The 19,116-nt window shown below is 33.9% G+C and overlaps 1 protein-coding gene across 1 annotated transcript in view; it reads left to right on the forward strand.

Annotated features, from left to right (window-relative positions):
• Ascc3 (activating signal cointegrator 1 complex subunit 3) overlaps nt 1–19,116 on the forward strand; it is a 242,952-nt gene that overhangs the window by 168,341 nt on the left and 55,495 nt on the right. Inside the window, exons 31-36 of the mRNA XM_048353767.1 lie at nt 1,075–1,212; nt 1,303–1,423; nt 2,342–2,474; nt 5,731–5,856; nt 14,351–14,462; nt 14,642–14,776. Coding sequence (XP_048209724.1) covers nt 1,075–1,212; nt 1,303–1,423; nt 2,342–2,474; nt 5,731–5,856; nt 14,351–14,462; nt 14,642–14,776 — 765 coding nt within the window. The remainder of the gene's footprint in view (nt 1–1,074; nt 1,213–1,302; nt 1,424–2,341; nt 2,475–5,730; nt 5,857–14,350; nt 14,463–14,641; nt 14,777–19,116) is intronic.

Below are 19,116 nucleotides of genomic sequence, written 5' to 3' on the forward strand. Positions count from 1 at the left end.
TCATGAGAATTTTAAGTCTTTCCCAGTTTGGATAAGCAAATGTTCTTTTTAATGCATTGATTTATGTGCAACTGGGGTATGGAGAGAGAGAGCTAGCCCTCCCACAGGCAAAGGGCAGAATATTATTAGTGTCTCACCAGACTTCTTACTACAGAATTTTTTGGTTTCTCTGGTAAATGGTACATTGATGTTTAGGTATGACTGACATTTGCCATGGGTACTATAAGTTAGCCAATTTATTTTTATTTATTTTACTAATAAAGCTCAAAAATACATGAAAATAATTGTTAGACCAAGAACATGAATGTTTATTCTTACCCAACAGTGTGTGTATTTTGTAGCTATTTATCAGTTAGTTATTGAACAAAAAAGTAAGGGCATCTAACCTGGAGATCCTAATATGTTTATAGTTGTGTGCTTTTCTAAAAAATAACTGAATAGGTGTAAGTGTCCATAAAACAAGTTTATATATAAGGTTAATTGTATCTATGACTACGGGACGTTAGAGAAGATTAAGTGCTGTTAATTTACTGTTATTGTTGCTAATTTACAGATAAAGAAACTGAGGCTCAGGTAGGTATATGACTTGCTAAAGGTCACTAAGTTCAGTAAGAAAGTGTAATCTGCACCAATTCCTTCCTGGTGAAATTACAACTGATTATTTTTTTCACTATGGTCTATGCATATTTTGTGAATTTTTAGCACAGGTCAAAAAGATACAAGTTGTGGTTTTTTTTTTTTTGTAACAAGAAATTAACAGAACCTGAACCATTCATTGTAGGCAATATTACACCTGTTTATTGTGTTGATTCAATAAGAAGATATTCTATATACCTACATGTTTACCTTGCATAAAAATAAGACAGAAAGCATATAAACTAGCTTATTTAAAATATATATTCTCACTAAATAAATTTTCCTTTCATTTAACATAACTTTTTATCCCTGTAAAGGGAGCCTATATTTTTCTGTCCATAGGTCATAAAAAGCAAAGCAATCAATTGGCATGTAATCTCAATTTGAACATTTTAAAACTGATGTACATATATCTTGTATTTGTGTTTCTATCTGCAGATGGAAAACATCATTGGAACAGTAAGAGATTCCAACCTAAAGCTGACACTTGCTTTTGGAATAGGAATGCACCATGCTGGGCTACATGAAAGGGACCGAAAAACAGTGGAGGAACTGTTTGTGAACTGTAAAGTTCAGGTATTGTTGTTGTTGTTTTACACTCCCAAACACATTTAAAAGTAACTTAAAAATTACATGTTATTTAAATGTTATCTCTTTTTTTTTTAGGTTCTGATTGCTACAAGCACATTAGCCTGGGGTGTAAATTTTCCAGCTCATTTAGTAATTATAAAAGGAACTGAATATTATGATGGAAAAACAAGACGCTATGTGGATTTTCCCATTACAGGTAATTTTTTCTTAATCTATGGAGATACAACATGTTCCTAGATATCCATAACAATTTAATTTTCAGAATTAAACTCTTATAATTGACTCCATTAAACATATGATGAGCAAATTGTACTTTATTGTTTCTAATGTAAACATTTTAGAATAACTTAGCTGTTTTCCTCATAATGAAAATATAACTATAGTTAGAAATTCACAAATAATTTAAAAAACTTACTAGTAGCTATTGGGTCAATAAAGTTAGACTGACCATTCAGCTGCTTAATTTTATATTCATTTTACTAGAAATGATACTTCCATGTGGTTTCCAGAACCGATGTACTTTGGTATACACCTAATGCATGAGCAGTCGAATGAGGTATTTTCCATTGGAACAAAAGCATTTTCATTGGGTTCCAAAGAGAACAATATTTCTACTCATTAAATACATTCAAAACCAAATAACTTTTAAATCAGTAATTTCATTGAAGATGTCTACAGTGTATAGAAGACGGAAATTTTATCAAATGCCCATTAACAGTAGGACATAGTCATATGACTTCACTGTGGACTTTTTGTATATCCTCTTTCTTGCTTAATTAAAATAGTATCATCTCTTAAGTAACATTTTTAGTTATTTAATTGAAGAAGACTTTCATTTTTTTATTTTTTTAGGACTTTCTTTTTTGTTTTACAAATAACATGAGATACCCTTTGGGTACTCTGTTTTGCGTCATGGTGACTTGCTATTCTAAACACAAACGTTTAGAATAAATTTCATTAATTTAGAGAACTTTATAGTAGCCATCAGAGATAGCATATGTTCTCTCGAAACATCTGCTTCCTTTGTTGTTTTCACCTTATTAGAAGCATGGTATATATGGTTTTACCTAGTGCTGTGTGTGACATTGCAGAATACTTGTTCTGTCTTTTGTAGATGTACTGCAGATGATGGGGCGGGCTGGGAGGCCTCAGTTTGATGACCAAGGCAAAGCTGTAATTCTGGTTCATGATATAAAAAAAGACTTCTACAAAAAATTTCTTTATGAACCTTTCCCAGTAGAATCAAGGTAATTTTTATTTTAGACTACTTTAAGTTCATTAATATCATGGCAAGGTGTTTTTCTCGTGTTTTAGAAATCAGTTATTTTTTTAAAGTTTGTAGTGTAACAAATTTTGCCGATGTGAAACAAGATCATTATCATTGTAAAACAACATAATACTATAACTTTCATCTAAAATAATTTCATAAAAGGGTATTTTAGTATAATGTCTGTATGTACTACAGCATTGGGTCTGGTACCAGAAGGCCTAGATTGAAATTTGAGTTCTCCTACTTGTTTGCTTGATGTTGAATGAGTTACTTAACTCCTCAGTACCGTAGTTAACCTTTGTGTAAATGGAAATTATACCAATACCTGCTCTCTCACAGTGTACTTATTTTGGGGGTTGTTTAGTTGTTTTGTTTTGTTTTGTGCATGGTGTGGGGGGTGGCTGGTTAGTTTTGTTCGACTTAATTTGGTTTGGTTTTTTTGAGATAGAATTTTGCCATGCTGTCCACTGGCCTCAAATTCACCAACCTCCTTCCTCAGCCACCTTAATGCTAGGATAACAAATGTAAAAACTGCCATGCCCAAATCATACCATTTATAAAGATAAGATGAATAGTGGTTAGGACAGTGTCTGTCAACTAGTAAACATTCTGTAAAGTATTAATTTGATGAATATGTTGTAATCTAGTTAATAAATAGCCACAGTAGGAGGGCATATAATTAGTAATTTAGATTGCAAACATATTTCACATTTTTTCCATACTTGCCTATAGATGCAATAACTACCAATTCTGTCAGAAAGTTTTCCCTTATTTTCCCAGTTGAAAATTACCTTTCATTCTCTGTTTAGGCTTTTTCACTTATAATATTTAACACTTTCTACCTTTTACAACAATTTTTATGTAGTGTGCCTTTACAGACTCTTACTACAGTGGGAACAAACATGCCTTTCATTTATACTATAAATTGTTATTGGACTTTTTATCCTAATACAAATAGTGCTGACTTTTTTTAGTTTGGAAAAATACCAATAATTAAATGTAGACTACTGGCCTGACAGAAAAATTTATGCCCATAAATAAGGAAGAACAAAACATAAATTCTCTTTCAATCTCAAGAATTTGAAAAACAATTTAGCAAATTGAACTCAAAAGAAGCGATAACAGCCTGGGCTAGTAGCTGACACCTGTAGTACTAGCTACTCAGGAGGCTAAGATCTGAGGATCACAGTTCAAATGAAGCCAGCCTGGGCAGAAACATATATGAAACTCTTATCTTCAAATTATCACCAAAAGCCTGAAATGGAGCTGTAGCTCAACTCTCAGGGACAGTGCCCAGGCCCTGAGTTCAAGCCCCAGGACCAGCACAAAAGGGGGGAGGAAGGGGAAAAAGGGATAACTGGAAGAATGAATTATAATAATTATACATTAGAGATAAATAAATCTTTTCATTAAAAAGATTGTCTTTTGGAAGATTACATCTGTAATCCTACCTATCCAGGAGGCTAACTTAGGATCATAGCCAGCCCAGGTAGGAAAGTCCATGATACTCTTTATTTCTAATAAACTACTAAAAAAGCCAGAAGTAGAGTTGTGGCTCAAGTGGTAGAGTACTAGCCTTAAACAAAAGAAGCTCAGGGATAGCACCCAGGCCCTGAATTTAAACCACAGGACTGGCACATGCACACAGAAAAAAAGATTAATAAAATTTATAAATTATTTGTCTCAATATCAGTAATGAAAGTTACCATAAATATTAAAAGCATAATGAGTATCTCTTTGAGCAAAATAATGAGTGGAAATGCATTTCTTAGGCACTGGCAATTAATTAATCTTGTATTCATTATACAATAACATTCACATTATAAGATTAATTTATTTGAAGATGTATATGTGACTAATTCATCTTAAGATGTGTATTTAAAGTTGTATAATTTATGTGATTTCAGTACAAACTTAGAGGTTTTTAACATGACCATTATTTTTATAGACATAAATAAATATAGTATTTATTCATTTTCCTGTTAATGTACATCTAGAGTTTTCCTGGTTCCTCCTCCATTTTGCTGCTCTAGTGTAACATGTAAATGTACTTTAGTAGTCATAAGGAAAAGTGAAATTTTGGGCCATAGTGGCCATTCAAGTAAACTTGCTGTTCAAATTTTCTGTATCCAGTTTTTTTTCCCTGCTAACAATCAATTGAGAGTAACATAGCATTTTTGTGGCAACTAATTTTATTCTTTTCTCAGATCACCTTTGCTTCCTTCTTTATCCTGTCATCCATTTTTGTAATCTCTCCTTACCTCTTCCTCAGTACTCATTTCATACTTCAGTACTTATAAAGATGAACTGTCTTTTCCATGGCCTCCTTTTAGTCCATGTCTCTTGGCACCCATTTTCTGAAAATTACAAGGTCCATTACTTTCAGTTCATGCCTTTTTTTCTGACAACTCATTTCCCCAAAATCAATGATAACAGTAGGTGTGATTGATTGCAGTAAGTGAAATTCTGTTAAATACTTATCAACTAATGCATACTGGTACTGCCTCTCTACAATTTTTTAACTAAATTATTGTTATTATATTATTTTTATGATATTCTATCTCAGATTAGTCTAATTTTATTTGTATTTAAATAAAAAACAAGAACATAGGGAGGGGGAGAAGAGACAGGTAACAAACAGTACAAGAAATGTATCCAATGCCTAACGTATGAAACTGTAACCTCTCTGTACATCAGTTTGATAATAAAAATTTGGGGAAAAAAACAAGAACATAAAGATACAATTACAAATACAGGATCTTGAAATCCTGACACTGATTCATTTTATAGATTCATGATGAAAAGATATTAAAACAAAATCCTCACTATGGCTGGGGATATGGCCTAGTGGCAAGAGTGCTTGCCTCATATACATTAAGTCCTAAGTTCAATTCCCAGCACCACATATACAGAAAATGGCCAGAAGTGGCACTGTGGCTCACGTTGGCAGAGTGCTAGCCTTGAGCAAAAAATAAATAAATAAATAAATAAATAAATGAAGAAGCCAGGGGCAGTGCTCAGGCCCTGAGTCCAATCCCCAGGACTGGTTAAAAAAAAAAAAATCCTCACTAAAAGACTAAAAGTGTATTTTAAATTATTTGAAAACTATATATATGTAGTATGAAATATCCTTGTTTCATAGTTTAAAACATAGAATGTGAATCTTGACTACATAAGATAGGTTTGTTTTGTTTAATGTTTTGATATATTTGTCATGTCTTATTCATCTGTAGCTTGCTAGGAGTGCTCTCAGACCACTTAAATGCAGAGATTGCTGGTGGCACAATAACGTCTAAGCAGGATGCAATGGATTATATCACATGGACTTACTTTTTTCGACGTCTTATTATGAACCCTAGGTAAGTATGGGCTTTTTTTGAAGGGCACTTTTTCAGGGTACTGAAAGAATATATGTTTGAAACTTGAAACTCAAGAGCATATTTTTAAATCAGTCCTTTAGACATTTGTAGCTATATGAATTTGCCAGATAAACAGATAATGTCTCTGATAGGATCACAGTGTATCAGAGATTAATTATATGCATTTACTACTTACGTTAATTGACTTCAAATATCCTGAGGAGTTTGCTGTATGTTTGAGAAACAAGGACCCTGAAGTCATTAAAAACTTGTGTAAACTAGATGTTAGCGACTGATAGAGGTACCTAGGATTCACTATTATTGATGATGTTTTGTATCACTTTCCTATGTTTGCACCTACACTATCTCTGTAATCTTATCAGAGTATATTGGAAACCGTGTTTACTGGTATTGGAAGTAGGAAATTCAAAGGGAATACCAAATTCGAGAGACACAGGGTAAAAAAAGAGAAATAACTACAAAAGCAATACTTGCAAAACTGTTTGGTGTAAGTGAACTGAACAACTGGGAGGGGGGAGGGAAAGGGGGGGAGGGAGAGGGGCATGAGGGACAAGGCAACAAACAGTACAAGAAATGTATCCAATGCCCAACGTATAATACTGTAACCTCTCTGTACGTCAGTTTGATAATAAAAATTTGAGAAAAAAAAAAAAAAGAGTGGGGCTAGTTGAATTGTCAGAAAAAGTATGAGGCATTTGTAGGGGTTAACAAGATAAAATAAAACTGAGATGTAATAGATTGATTGTCTTTCTCTTAGCAGTAGTCAGTGCCCAAACAGAACTGTACTGAATCCTGTGCAAGTGGAAACTTCACAAAAAGGGTGGTACTTTATCCAAATCTTGAGTAAAGAACTGAAGTAGAAAAGATAGAAAGCATTCTAGAAAAATACTCTTATGATTGAAAGTGCTTAATAGTCATGTTGACAGAATACATACATTCTAATCCAGCCTTGTTGTTATTAAGAAAATGGAAGCAGGATAACTAAAATAACTTTCCCTGTATTCCATACCTACTTTGTGATAAAGTCAGGATTTGGAATCAGTGTCCTGATTGCAGTTTCAATACTACCCTTTACTATGTGACCTTCTTCTGTGAGCTTTACTTTCTTCATCTGCAGGGTAACAGCCTACCTCACTCACTCGCTCTTAATAATCTAATAAATGAAATAAAGACCTTCTAGTTCTATATTAATTATAAAGAATATAACTAACAACAGTTAGTGAGCATTATCCAATATTCTCTCCCAGTTACTTTGCTGCTCTCTCCCATCCAGTTAAAGAATAAGCACCTCACTATTTGATTTAGCTTGTCTGATAAGCACACAGGGAGAGAAGCAAATTAGTATCTCCTTTAAAAAAAAAAAAAAAAAACTTCTTGATAACTCTGGAGTTGGAACCCAGGGACTGACACTTGCTAGGCAGTATCTACTCCGTCAGCCATACTACCAGGCCTTTTTGTATGATTATGGCTTTTCGTTATGCCTGAGCCTGCCTAGATTGTGCTGCTCCAGTTTGTACCTCCCTGTGTTGCTAGGATGACAGACACACAGCTCTAGGGCTAGCCATTAGTCAAAATGCCTGAGCTGTTCTTGAACGACAATCCCTTCACCTCCACCTTGTAAGTAGCTAGGACTACAGGCTTGAGCCACCACACATAGCTAAAAAAAATTCAGTTTTTTTTTTATCTTTTGACTTCATGTTGAAAGTATCTGAGAAGAAAAAGAAACTTGTAAATATAGTACAAAGAAATGCTACCTTTCTCCTAAACTTCCCCATGTCCATCCACATTGTATCATTATCAGACTAGTGTGGTTATCAAGCTATCTTTACTGTCATCAAAATCAGGAAATTGGCATTTATTCAATATTATTGATTAACCTGCAGGTCTCATTCATCTATTCTGGATCCACTCTAGTAGTACCCTGCATTGCATTTAGTTGTTTAGTTCACTCCAGTCTGTAAAATTGCCTCCGTATTTCTTTGATTCATGAAAGAGCCATTCATCTTGTACAATATCTTTTAATTTGGTTTTGCAATAATACTACAGAAAAAAATGTTCTCTTATCAATGTATATTGTAACCTACTCTTCTCTGGTGTTCCCATTTTATAATTAAAATGTTGCCTTAGATAAGAGACATCGAAACATGGTTTATTACAGCCTTCCACATGCATTCCCTTCAAACCTCCTACATCTAAAACTGAATTAATCATAAAGCTATCAAAATCTTCCTCTGGTCTAATCTTTATATACCTCCTCATTTATTTACTTTGACTTCACACTCCAGATTTGCTTTTAATTTTCTCTTTTCCCACCTTTTCATACCTATACAACTGCCTAACCTGCCTTCTCCAATCTAGACTAATTTGTAAACTGTCAAGTGGTATTGATCAGAGATTCCATGATTTATATAGAAAGTAGAAACTAGATAAGGCTATTTTTCTTTAAGCACACATAATAAGTAGGAAAGTGCCAAGTGTTTGCATTTGTAGCTTCTTATCCTTGAGAGTGAGATGAGCCAGGAACAGTTGGAAACCCAAGCAGAGCAGGAGTCCCACAGAGAACTGGAGTTGGTCTCACTCCCTGTTTTCCAGTTCTAAACTGTTTTCTGTTTAGTAATAGTATGGTAACAAAATCCACATGCAAGTGTAATAAACAGTAGTAATTAGGGACAGAATAAAAAGCTCAGGGGAGAGGCTTAGCACAGTGGCTGAAAACAAAATTTTAGGGGGAAATTATGCAGGGAACTTTTTAGGTGTTGGCAACTTGCATATGTCTAGCTCATCATGATGAAAACAATATCCTTAGTTCACATTGCCCAATCTAATGGCCATACTTACCTTAGTGGAAATTTGGGGGATTGAAGGATACATCATCTTAAGAACTTGGCTGCAGCACTTAATGCTTGTGCCAGCTTCTTTCCTTGCTCTGCAAACCCATAGGAGGATTATGTATCCCCAACATCACTATGGGGTTAGACAAATTGAAAGAGACATTAATGCATATTACCTCTAGGTAAGAAATTCTTCTCAGACTTTTACTGTCACTCTTCTTCCTACTTGAAATACCCTTCCTAACCCTTATAACTAGCCATGGGCTTTCTTTTTTTCTCTCAGCCTGGTGACCGGCTTTTGGTTATATTTTTTGTTATTGTCTGTGTTAAATTTATCTTTCCTCAAGCTAGGAACAAAGTCGCAAGTGCTGAGGAAACTGGTATATCTTTCCTATTTATTTTCCAGACTGGGAAAAGGTTGAAGTAATCTGAAATCATTTTTTTCAGATGGAGTGTTTGTATTATGTGTGTATTTAGTTGTTCCTTAATACTTGCTATTGTCCAGCATTATAAATTATAAAATTTCCTATGGTGGGAGGGTTGCACATGAAAAGTTATCTGCATCCTTGTGTGGTAAAGAGACAGGATTACTTAACCATAGAAAAGGAATCCTGCTTTCAAAATACAATCAAGGTGGGTGCCAGTTGCTCAAGACAGTAATCCTAGCTACTCAGGAGGAAATCTGAGGATCACAATTTAAAAGGTGTCTAGCTAAAAAGCTGGAAGTAGAGGCATGGCCAAAAAGGTAGAGTACCAGTTGTGAGTGAAAAAACTGAGCAAGAGCACAGCACAGTGTCAAGCCCAGCGAATCATCATCATCATCATCCATAGATAAATAAAGATGACCTGATTCTCTAACTTCCTTTTTTAAATCATACTATTGCTGCAATCCTCCTCTCCTTACTGTGCCAAACCAGAAGTAAAATTTACAAAAGAATTCATTGTTCCAAGATTGCTTACTATATGTCTATATGTTGAGCACACCTGCATAAGAATTATACATATGTATGTACAAATGCATATATTTGTAGCAATATAAAAGTATGTATATCTGTACACACATACATATGTGCAAATACATATATACATGTATTCAAAGATGCATAATTTATATACCTGTACACACATACATACATTCATGTCTATAGACATGTTTTTATGTCGGTAAACACATATGCCGGTGCCTTTATAAAAATAATGTGTTCCAAATTGAGTTCTGGATTCAATTTGTATTTTCAGTTTTATTCTCTTTTCCCCTGAGAAAGCTTTTAAATATATCTAAGGCAAAAATGTTCCCTGAAACCACTTTCATTATTTCTTTCATTATTACTCCTGCATAATCTGAACATAAAGAAACATGGTGCTGTAACAAATGACTTCCCAGTACTGACAGTTATAGCAGCAACATTTCAATACTGATGAAAAATTCCTTAGTAAGATAGCCAGCCAGGTTTACATCAACCAAACCGGAAAAGACTGCCACTATTCACATTAAATCCAAACTGTCTGGTGTAACTTTAGCTATGTTTTATATTATTATAAAACCTCTTTCTCACACTGATGAAATTGTTGCCAGTATTTTCTTGAAAAAATATGTTTCATATATAATATTCTTGTTTTCGTTTGAATTGGATCTTTTAAGTATAATTCTTGCAAATTTCCTTTACTTGTTGATGTTTACATTTTATAAACTTTGTAAATTTTTATGATAGGGAGAGGTTTGTTATGACTTTTTCCCAGTGGACAGCTAATAGAAGTTAGCTTGTGTAGCCCATGTGCGAGATGCTGTCAGTATCAAACTGCCTTTGACTTTCACATCTCTCAGGGGACTAGTAATTGTTGTGTTCAAACAGCCTGTAATTGTGGTCCCGCTGGCTTTCTCAGTACGCTTCTGGCTATTAGAATCATTAAACAACTCAGCACCTGTTAACAGCATTGTAAATATTCAACCCTGCTTGTGTGCAGGTTGAGTCCAATATAGAGAAATCTTACAGAGCTCATTCTCATAAATTAGAGCTTCTGACAAGTCAATTATTGTGAAACTGGGTTTCTCTGCGAAATAAATGAAATAGCTTGCTGACAAAAGGGTAGGCTGTCTGTTTATAGCAAAGGGAAGATAATGGCTTGATGATTCAATGCAGTGAGCATGAAACTACATTGTGTCCTTTATCTGTAATTAAACAGTTGTGGGAAATTGTTTAAATAGCCAGTAAATTATAAATTCTTTACTCTGGAGAATGCAACATGAAAACAGATCTTTTTAGTGAGCTGTTGCATGCTTTTTCAAGTTAAGAAAGCCATCATTGAAATGAAAGACATACAATGTTTTAAGCTATATGCTTATTAATCTTGATCAGGAAACTGTGGTGGTACTACTAAATAAATTTTATCTTTTGTTCATACCAAAGTATCAGAAAATACAATATACTAATTTTCATGTGTCTCAAAAATAATTCCATTTGTATTTCATTGTATTGTAATATATTCTAAACTATGTATCTAATGAAAATGTAACAGTAACTTTCTTTTTTGATGGTATAAGGGTTTGAATTCATGGGCTTGCACTTTTGAAAGTGCTCTTGAAAGTGCTCTACCACTTGAGCCACATCCCAGTCCTTTTTCCTTCACTTACTTTTCAGAGTGTTCTCTGCTTTTTGTCAGGAGCCAGAGATAGCTATCTTCCCAGTCTCCACCTCCTGAGTTGCTGAGATACAGATGTGGACCACTGTAGCCTGCCAGATGTAATAATATTTTTTTAAGGATTTGAAAATATTTTAAATGACCTTAGCCTTTAGTTTAAATATTAAGCAAGGAAAGTTATTTAGTAAATATTAGTGAAGTTAAATTACATGACTGAATTTTGTGTTTCTTCTGTTTTGCGAGTTGATAGGAATGTCCCAAAAAATAATGAACAAGTAATTATGACAATTTTTTTCACATTTTCTACTTAAAACACATGTTTGAATTTAGAAAGCTTGATTATAAGTAATATTTTAGTGATCCCATCAGATAATTTGTTTCCATCTCAGAGATGTGATTTTCTTCCATAATTTTCTTCTAAATGTTTAAAATTATTTATCATGTTGAAAGCCACAAATTCATCTTTAAAAGAGTAATAGTAGACTTTAATAAAAAAGCTTTAGGAAGGATAATGAATAAGTCTATAGAATAAATATTGAAAATAATTTTGGCATAAAGATTTACCATTGATGGTTTACATATTTGTAAATATACCATATTTATTCAATAAAACATAAAATTACAAAGTTGGCATTACAGTTTTATCTACAGCTTATAGTAATCAGCACCAGTGAGAGATTTTTTTAATAACCTAATGAATTTTAGAATAAAAGTGAAAATTTTTTTTGCCAGTCCTAGGCCACGAACTCAGGGCCTGAGCACTGTCCCTGGCTTCTTTTTTGCTCAAGCTAGCACTCTGCCACTTGAGCCACAGCGCCACTTCTGGCCATTTTCTGTATATGTGGTGCTGAGGAATCGAACCTAGGGCCTCATGTATACGAGGCAAGCATTCTTGCCACTAGGCCATATTCCCAGCCCCGTGAAATTTTATTTTTATAGCCGCATTATTTGTCCAATATTTCCATGGCATGAAGAATAGTTTTATTCTTACCCTACATGGTACTATCTCTAGTTATCAGGGCACATTTTTACTTATGCTCTATATTTAGGAATAATGTTGTCAACTGTTTTTTTGTCTAAACAGTTGGAAAATGTATATGCTTAGAAGCCAAAAGACTGTGTTATACAAAATAAACACATTACGGAAAATGTGGCTGATGCATTTTAGTTCTTAGGGGAAAATATGGAAAAGAAAAATATTAATATTTGAATAGTTTTGAGATCTCTTTATGATGTTTTAAAAGTCTAGAACTTTTATTTTTACTCTTCAGTTAGAATACATTATTTTAAATATTCCAGACTAATAATTTTTCAGACTAAAGTAACTATTTTGTAACTTTTTTTTCCAGACCTCTGGCTTGAACTCAGGGCCTAGATACTGCCCCTAAGCTTTTTTGCTCAAGGCTAGTACTCTGCCATTTGAACTACAGCTCCACTTCTGGCTTTGTGCTTTTTAGTTGAAGAAAAGAGTTTCAGGGACTTTCTTGCCTGGGCTTGTTTGAACTACAATCCTTTGATCTCAGCCTCCTGAGTAGCTAGAATTACAGGAGTGAGCCACTGGCACCAGCCTAATTTGTAACTTACTTATGCTGTTCTTTTACTTCTATATGTACTTAGCGGAGACATAAATTTGAGCATTTTGTTCAGATAAATGAAAGGTTCCACATTTGTTCACCTCTTTATTGATAAGTACCACTTTCAGTTTGACAAGTTTTCTTTTGTTTGAGGAAAAGCAGTACTTTTCAAAGGTTGAAAATAATTTTTCTTATAAGAGACTATTTTGCTAAACAAATTCTAGTGGCTTATTACTCAATGGAGAACATCAGTATACTTAGCCATTTTCATTAATGCTTCTCTTTTTTAATGAAAACATGATTTGAGTCCTGCTTCATGTATTTTTAAATATTTTTTGACCTATACTCCTCCCAATTTTTCCCCTTTGAAGAAATAAATGATAATGCTTCCAAATAGTCATCTTGACAGTGTTTCTCCATTGCTTTCAGGTTGTGATTTCTTGTAGGCTGTTTCCATTTGAGACTGTTCACACCTTTGCCAACTCTTCCCATGACTATCTCCTTTTTGGGGGGTCTGGCTCACTGTACTTACTATGATTTTTTTCCAAGCTTTCCATTTCCTTACAAATGGGGGGATGCCATTCTTTCTGATAGAAACATAGAATTCCATGTGTATATATCTCCTTTTTATATGTGTTCAGTTGTAAACCCACCACAGTAGAGTCAGAGTGATAAGAACCAGTTGTAAAATTCTAAGGTTACTTTCTCCTAACACCTTTCCTTGGTTTATGTGGAGACCCTGGAACTTCTATGATTGTGGGTGTAGATCTCCATCTTGTGGCTCTCTTCCTAGGCAACAAGTTCTTAGTGACTGTAGTACTTCACCGAGGACCCTTCAGACCCAAAAGAAAGAACATTTAAGTCAGTTGCCTGTCCTTAGAATTTTTATTTGGAAAATATACAGAGCTAGATGTGTTTTCCTACACTGAAACTCAGGATGCTTTGTGTTTAGCTTTTAGATGTCCATTCTAGACATGTAGTTTGACATTTATTACATAAGTACTAATTTCCTCCAAAGAAGTCATCTACTACCCAGAGTAAAGTTACTGAGGATAAATTTTATAATGCAAACCCTTTTGTTTACGCTATTTATAGATGGGTAGGTAGAGAGATTCACACATACTTCACATTTCACACTTTCTAAATTCAGCACGTAATAATACTCTGATAAAGATGGTATGTTACATGTAATATACCCAAAATTTTATTGCATAATGAGTGTATTTTAATGTCATTTTCATCAGTGTCAGCAAACCTTACTATAGAGGTTTTGATAACAGGAAGAGAAATTGTAGGGTTTGTGTTGTTTTTATTTACTGTAATTATAAGTTAGTGTTTTTAAAATTCTGTGAAGAACTGTGAAACTGAGGGGATAGCTTTAGCAGTAAAGATCCTGCAAGATGTAATAAAACCTTGCTTGTTTTCTAGTTACTACAATTTGGGTGATGTGAGCCATGAATCTGTGAATAAGTTCCTATCTCACCTTATTGAGAAGTCCCTGGTTGAATTGGAACTTTCCTACTGTATTGAAATTGCAGAGGTATGGATTAATCATACACATTTTAATTGCTCAGATTTTTAATAATTGGATCTTACCCTCCAGTGATATCTAGATTTGTAATGAAATTATTATAGCACCAACAAACTGCATGATTTTTGAAGAATATGCACTTTCAATGTACTTTTTACTTATGTCATTTTATCTTTCATTTAAAATAGGATAATCGGAGCATTGAGCCTCTGACATTTGGCCGAATTGCGTCCTATTACTATTTGAAGCACCAGACAGTTAAAATGTTCAAGGACCGTTTGAAACCTGAAAGCAGTACTGAAGAATTGCTTTCAATTCTGAGTGTGAGTTTCATGATATTATTGTGCTGTTGTTGAGTATATATTTCGTAACTTTGAGTTTTAATCATTGCCATCCAGTTCTTGAAATTTAACAGCAACTCTTCAAGGAGTATTTTCCTCTGTCAACCCATTTTACTACTAAGTTTTATATTTAGACTCAATTCCCCATGAAAATGCCCACATTCCTTACCATTCATATTTGGATCCTTCTGAGAGTAGAATGGCAAACTATTACTATTTAGGTCAAGGTAAAAGGTATAAACTAGACTGCAAAGACAGCCGAATTGTTGCCTTGTCCTGAGAATAACATCATCTTTGAATTATGATTGAAAGCTCTACTTATTGCCTTTTTTAGATGACTTTTATTGAATACTTAGCTATGATGTGAAGATGTTTCTTATCTGTTTTTCTATTAATATTGAAGCTATTATCAGGAATATCTTTTTTGCCTGCCTTTCTACATACTCTATACTCTGTCTTCATCTTACTCGTTAAGCTTAATAACTTACCATAAAACGTCATTGAAACATTAATGTGTGTACACATAAATTTGTGTGACTATGAATTATATTCCAAATGGTTATTCTAACTAATGTTCTTACTATTTTCCTGTACAAACAAATTAAAGGATCTGAGGTATCGCTATCAAAAATATTTTTTCTAATCAAACATTGATAGCTCAGGCATGTAATTCAAGCATCTCAAGAGGCTGAGCTCTGAGGATTGTTTTTCGAACCCAGCCCAGTCAGAAAAGTCCATAAGAATCTTATTTCCAATTAACCAGCAAAAAGCCAGAAGTGGAAGTATGGCTCAAGTGGTAGAGTGCCAGCCTTGAGTGAGAAAGCCAAGTACCAGTGTGAGGCCCTGAGTTCAAGTCCCAGTACGTGGGGGGGGAGGGTGTGTGGGAGGTGGGAGGGTGCATACACGTGTGTGTATGCACACAGACACACACAAAAGAAAGAAGAGAGAGAAAGAAAGAAAAGATGTCACTTTTCAGGGAAAAATATTGAAATATGATTTTTTTTAGATTCTTATGGACCGACTTCATAAAAATAGGATTCTCTGTACAAATGATTGTTAACAGAGGCAGTAAAATAATAGTTAATAAATGTGGGTATGCAACTTAAATTTGAGTTCTTGTTAGATTTAAAACTTTTATCTCAACCAATGACTGAGTTATGGTAGCACATGCCTGTAATCCCAGATACAGGGGAAGCATGATATCTAAGCACAGTGGAGCACTCCTGACATCCCCAGCGACACAGGAAAGCTTAAATAGGAAGATTGTAACCCAGCCCAACCCAGGTGTAAAGCACGATCCTGCCTTAAAAATAAACTAGTGCAAGAGGGATTGAGATTGGAACCGTGATTCATTTGGTCGAGCACATGCCTAGCAAGCCTGCGGCCCCAAGTGCAATTCCCAGTACTGTTAATTAATCAATTTCTGTAAATAGATTTTCTCACTGAAAAGTACTTCTTTTTTTTTTTTTTTTTGGCCAGTCCTGGGGCTTGGACTCAGGGCCTGAGCACTGTCCCTGGCTTCTTTTTGCTCAAGGCTAGCACTCTGCCACTTGAGCCACAGCGCCACTTCTGGCCATTTTCTGTATATGTGGTGCTGGGGAATCGAACCCAGGGCCTCATGTATATGAAGCAGGCACTCTTGCCACTAGGCCATATCCCCAGCCCTGAAAAGTACTTCTTGAATGTTTTTCTATCAACACCAAAAGTAGATGACTCACAGACCCTTGGTATTATCTTTACTCTCACACCAGATATGCATGTTGATTGCCTTGTGGTTTTTCAAACGAAAAGAAGCAACAATGGGACAGGATCTGTAGGGAGCAGGATGATAATAGATAGAAAGGGTAAAAATGCAGCAGTGGGTACCACTGAGTTTCTCAAATATCTATTTTCATTATCACTATTTTTATTATGGTGGCAATAAACTCATGATTTTTAATAATTCAGTATTACAACATTTTCACTCTCTACAAAACACTCATGGGTGGTTCTTGTTTATTAAATTTATCGAGTTTCAGTATGAATTTTTAGTGTCTATTCTTTTAAGTGTTATTTTCTTTAACTTGCTAGTGATAAAATTTTATTTCATTTTTTAGAGTACTCATATGTGTCTCTTGGTTTTTTTCTTGATATTATTTATAATACGGAAATTACAGTTTGCATCCCTAAAATGAGTAGTAATATGATTGTTGTTGGCACCGAGAAAATAATCTAGAAGGTAACCATTCGATGGAAAAAAAAAGAATATTAAAACTTTGATTTACCAAAGCATTCAAAAATATATTTACTTACAAGGTACCTTAAGTTGACATCAAAGCATAGTTGATCGATGTAGAATAGGCCAAAAATATATCCAGAAGAGGCTAAAATACATTTATTAAAAATTAAATTTATTAAAAATTGTGAAAAGCTGGGAGCTTGTGAAAACAAGCTAGCTTCTCAGGAAACTAAGATCTAAAGATCAAGGTTTAGAGCCAACGTTCACAGAAATATTCCTGAGTCTGTTATCTCCAATTAACCAATGAAAAGACAAAAATGAATGTGTGGTTCAAGTGGTAGACACTCACCTTCATGGAAAAAAAAAATTAAGGGATATCTCCCAGGCCCTATATTCAAGCCTCAGTACACACACACACACACACACACACACACACACACACACACACACACACACAACTACAGAGTTAATAAAATATATAATTTTGACTGAAGATATCACAAACGCCTGTTTTTCTTAAGTCTTTCAGAATTTTATAGGGCCATTTTTTCTTTTGACAATGTTATACATTTTTAGATAGTAGTTTCCACTGATTATCACTCTATTATATGAAACTTTAATCAACACTAAAAAAATACACTGCCAATGACTTTTTTATCCTTTTTACAGTTCTTTTTAGGCCCCTGTTTCCCTTTTATAGAACTCATACTGTCTCTACTTACAGTTTTTTATGTCATCATCTTTAGATGGCAGCTAAATATTTGATTATAGGTATAAAGCCAAAGATTTCATTGAAACTCTGCCTTCACAAATCTTCTTCTACAATAGTAACCCACTTGCTGAAATTTTCTTTCCAATACAACCATTTAAAAAGTAACTAGTTTTTGTAGAGCAACTACTCTATGCCAGACCCTTAACCTAATTTGTAAGCATCAAACAACTTCTCTTTGCAAGTTTAATATATAATGACAGGTAATTTCATGAAGATTAAATTACGTTATGGATTATAGAAAGTAGCTTTCTCTTATACATTCCTGTCATACCTAGGCACATTTTATCTTTACCCAACGACTCAATTCTATCCGTAAAAGTTTTATTTAAGTATTGAAATATAAAAGTATATCTATTTAGAAATTAAGAACATACATTACTGTTGAAATTTGTTATCATGTAATTTAGAATACAAGTACTAAGTACATCTATTAATTACTTGTAAAATAATTATTTCAGCATCTCTTATTGAAGACTTACATTTTTAAGTTTTAAACCATCTGATGTTATTTCAGAAAGGTTAGATATTTTAGAAGAACCTTGCCAAGTTTTTTTTAACACTATGAATTAATAAGCTTCATAATTAAGGCAGCTGCTTCACACCTCTATTGTTAACCAATGACATTACATCTGTCTTGCTTCACTGATGCCTCCTCCTACTTATTGAAGCATTTAGCAGTTTTGGCAACAGGGATTACACGGCTTGGAGTTAGTGGTCTAATTAGACATAAGTGAAAATCCTAAGGGAAAAGGACATTTAAAAAGTAATTTGAAGAATCTCCTAATGAGGTTGGCACTGAAAGCTCAAGTCTACAGAAGAAAGTGCCTGTCGTCATGGCAAACCAGGACTATGATTTGATATATTCAGTAGACTTTTAGATGATAGCCTATTTTAAAACAGTAACAGAAATGAGAAGCTTTTAAAGCTCAGGAAAATGCATTTAGGAACTTTGCTATTCTAAAATAGCTGTCATATTCCTATATTAATATCGGAATGAAAGTAAACTATGCTCTCAAATGTATTAATGCCTCTAGATTTTCAGTTATTTTTGTAAAATATACTTGATTTTTCATGTTTCTGATACACACATGATAAAGTTTTATGTCAAATATCCAATGAGATTATAGTTATATCAATATTGGATTGTGCGCATGTATGTCAAATATCCAATTTGAAAAAATATGAAACTCTTATCTTCTAGGAAAGTCTTGGATATTGACTAAAAGAAAATTTTGTGTGTTGATATAAAATACAGCAGTTCCAAATGTAGAAAAGTACCCGAGCAATATGATTTTTTTATCTACCAATACTTAACAGACTGCTTTCTTTAAA

Source organism: Perognathus longimembris, chromosome 9 (genome assembly GCF_023159225.1).
Source record: "Perognathus longimembris pacificus isolate PPM17 chromosome 9, ASM2315922v1, whole genome shotgun sequence".
NCBI lineage: Eukaryota > Metazoa > Chordata > Mammalia > Rodentia > Heteromyidae > Perognathus > Perognathus longimembris.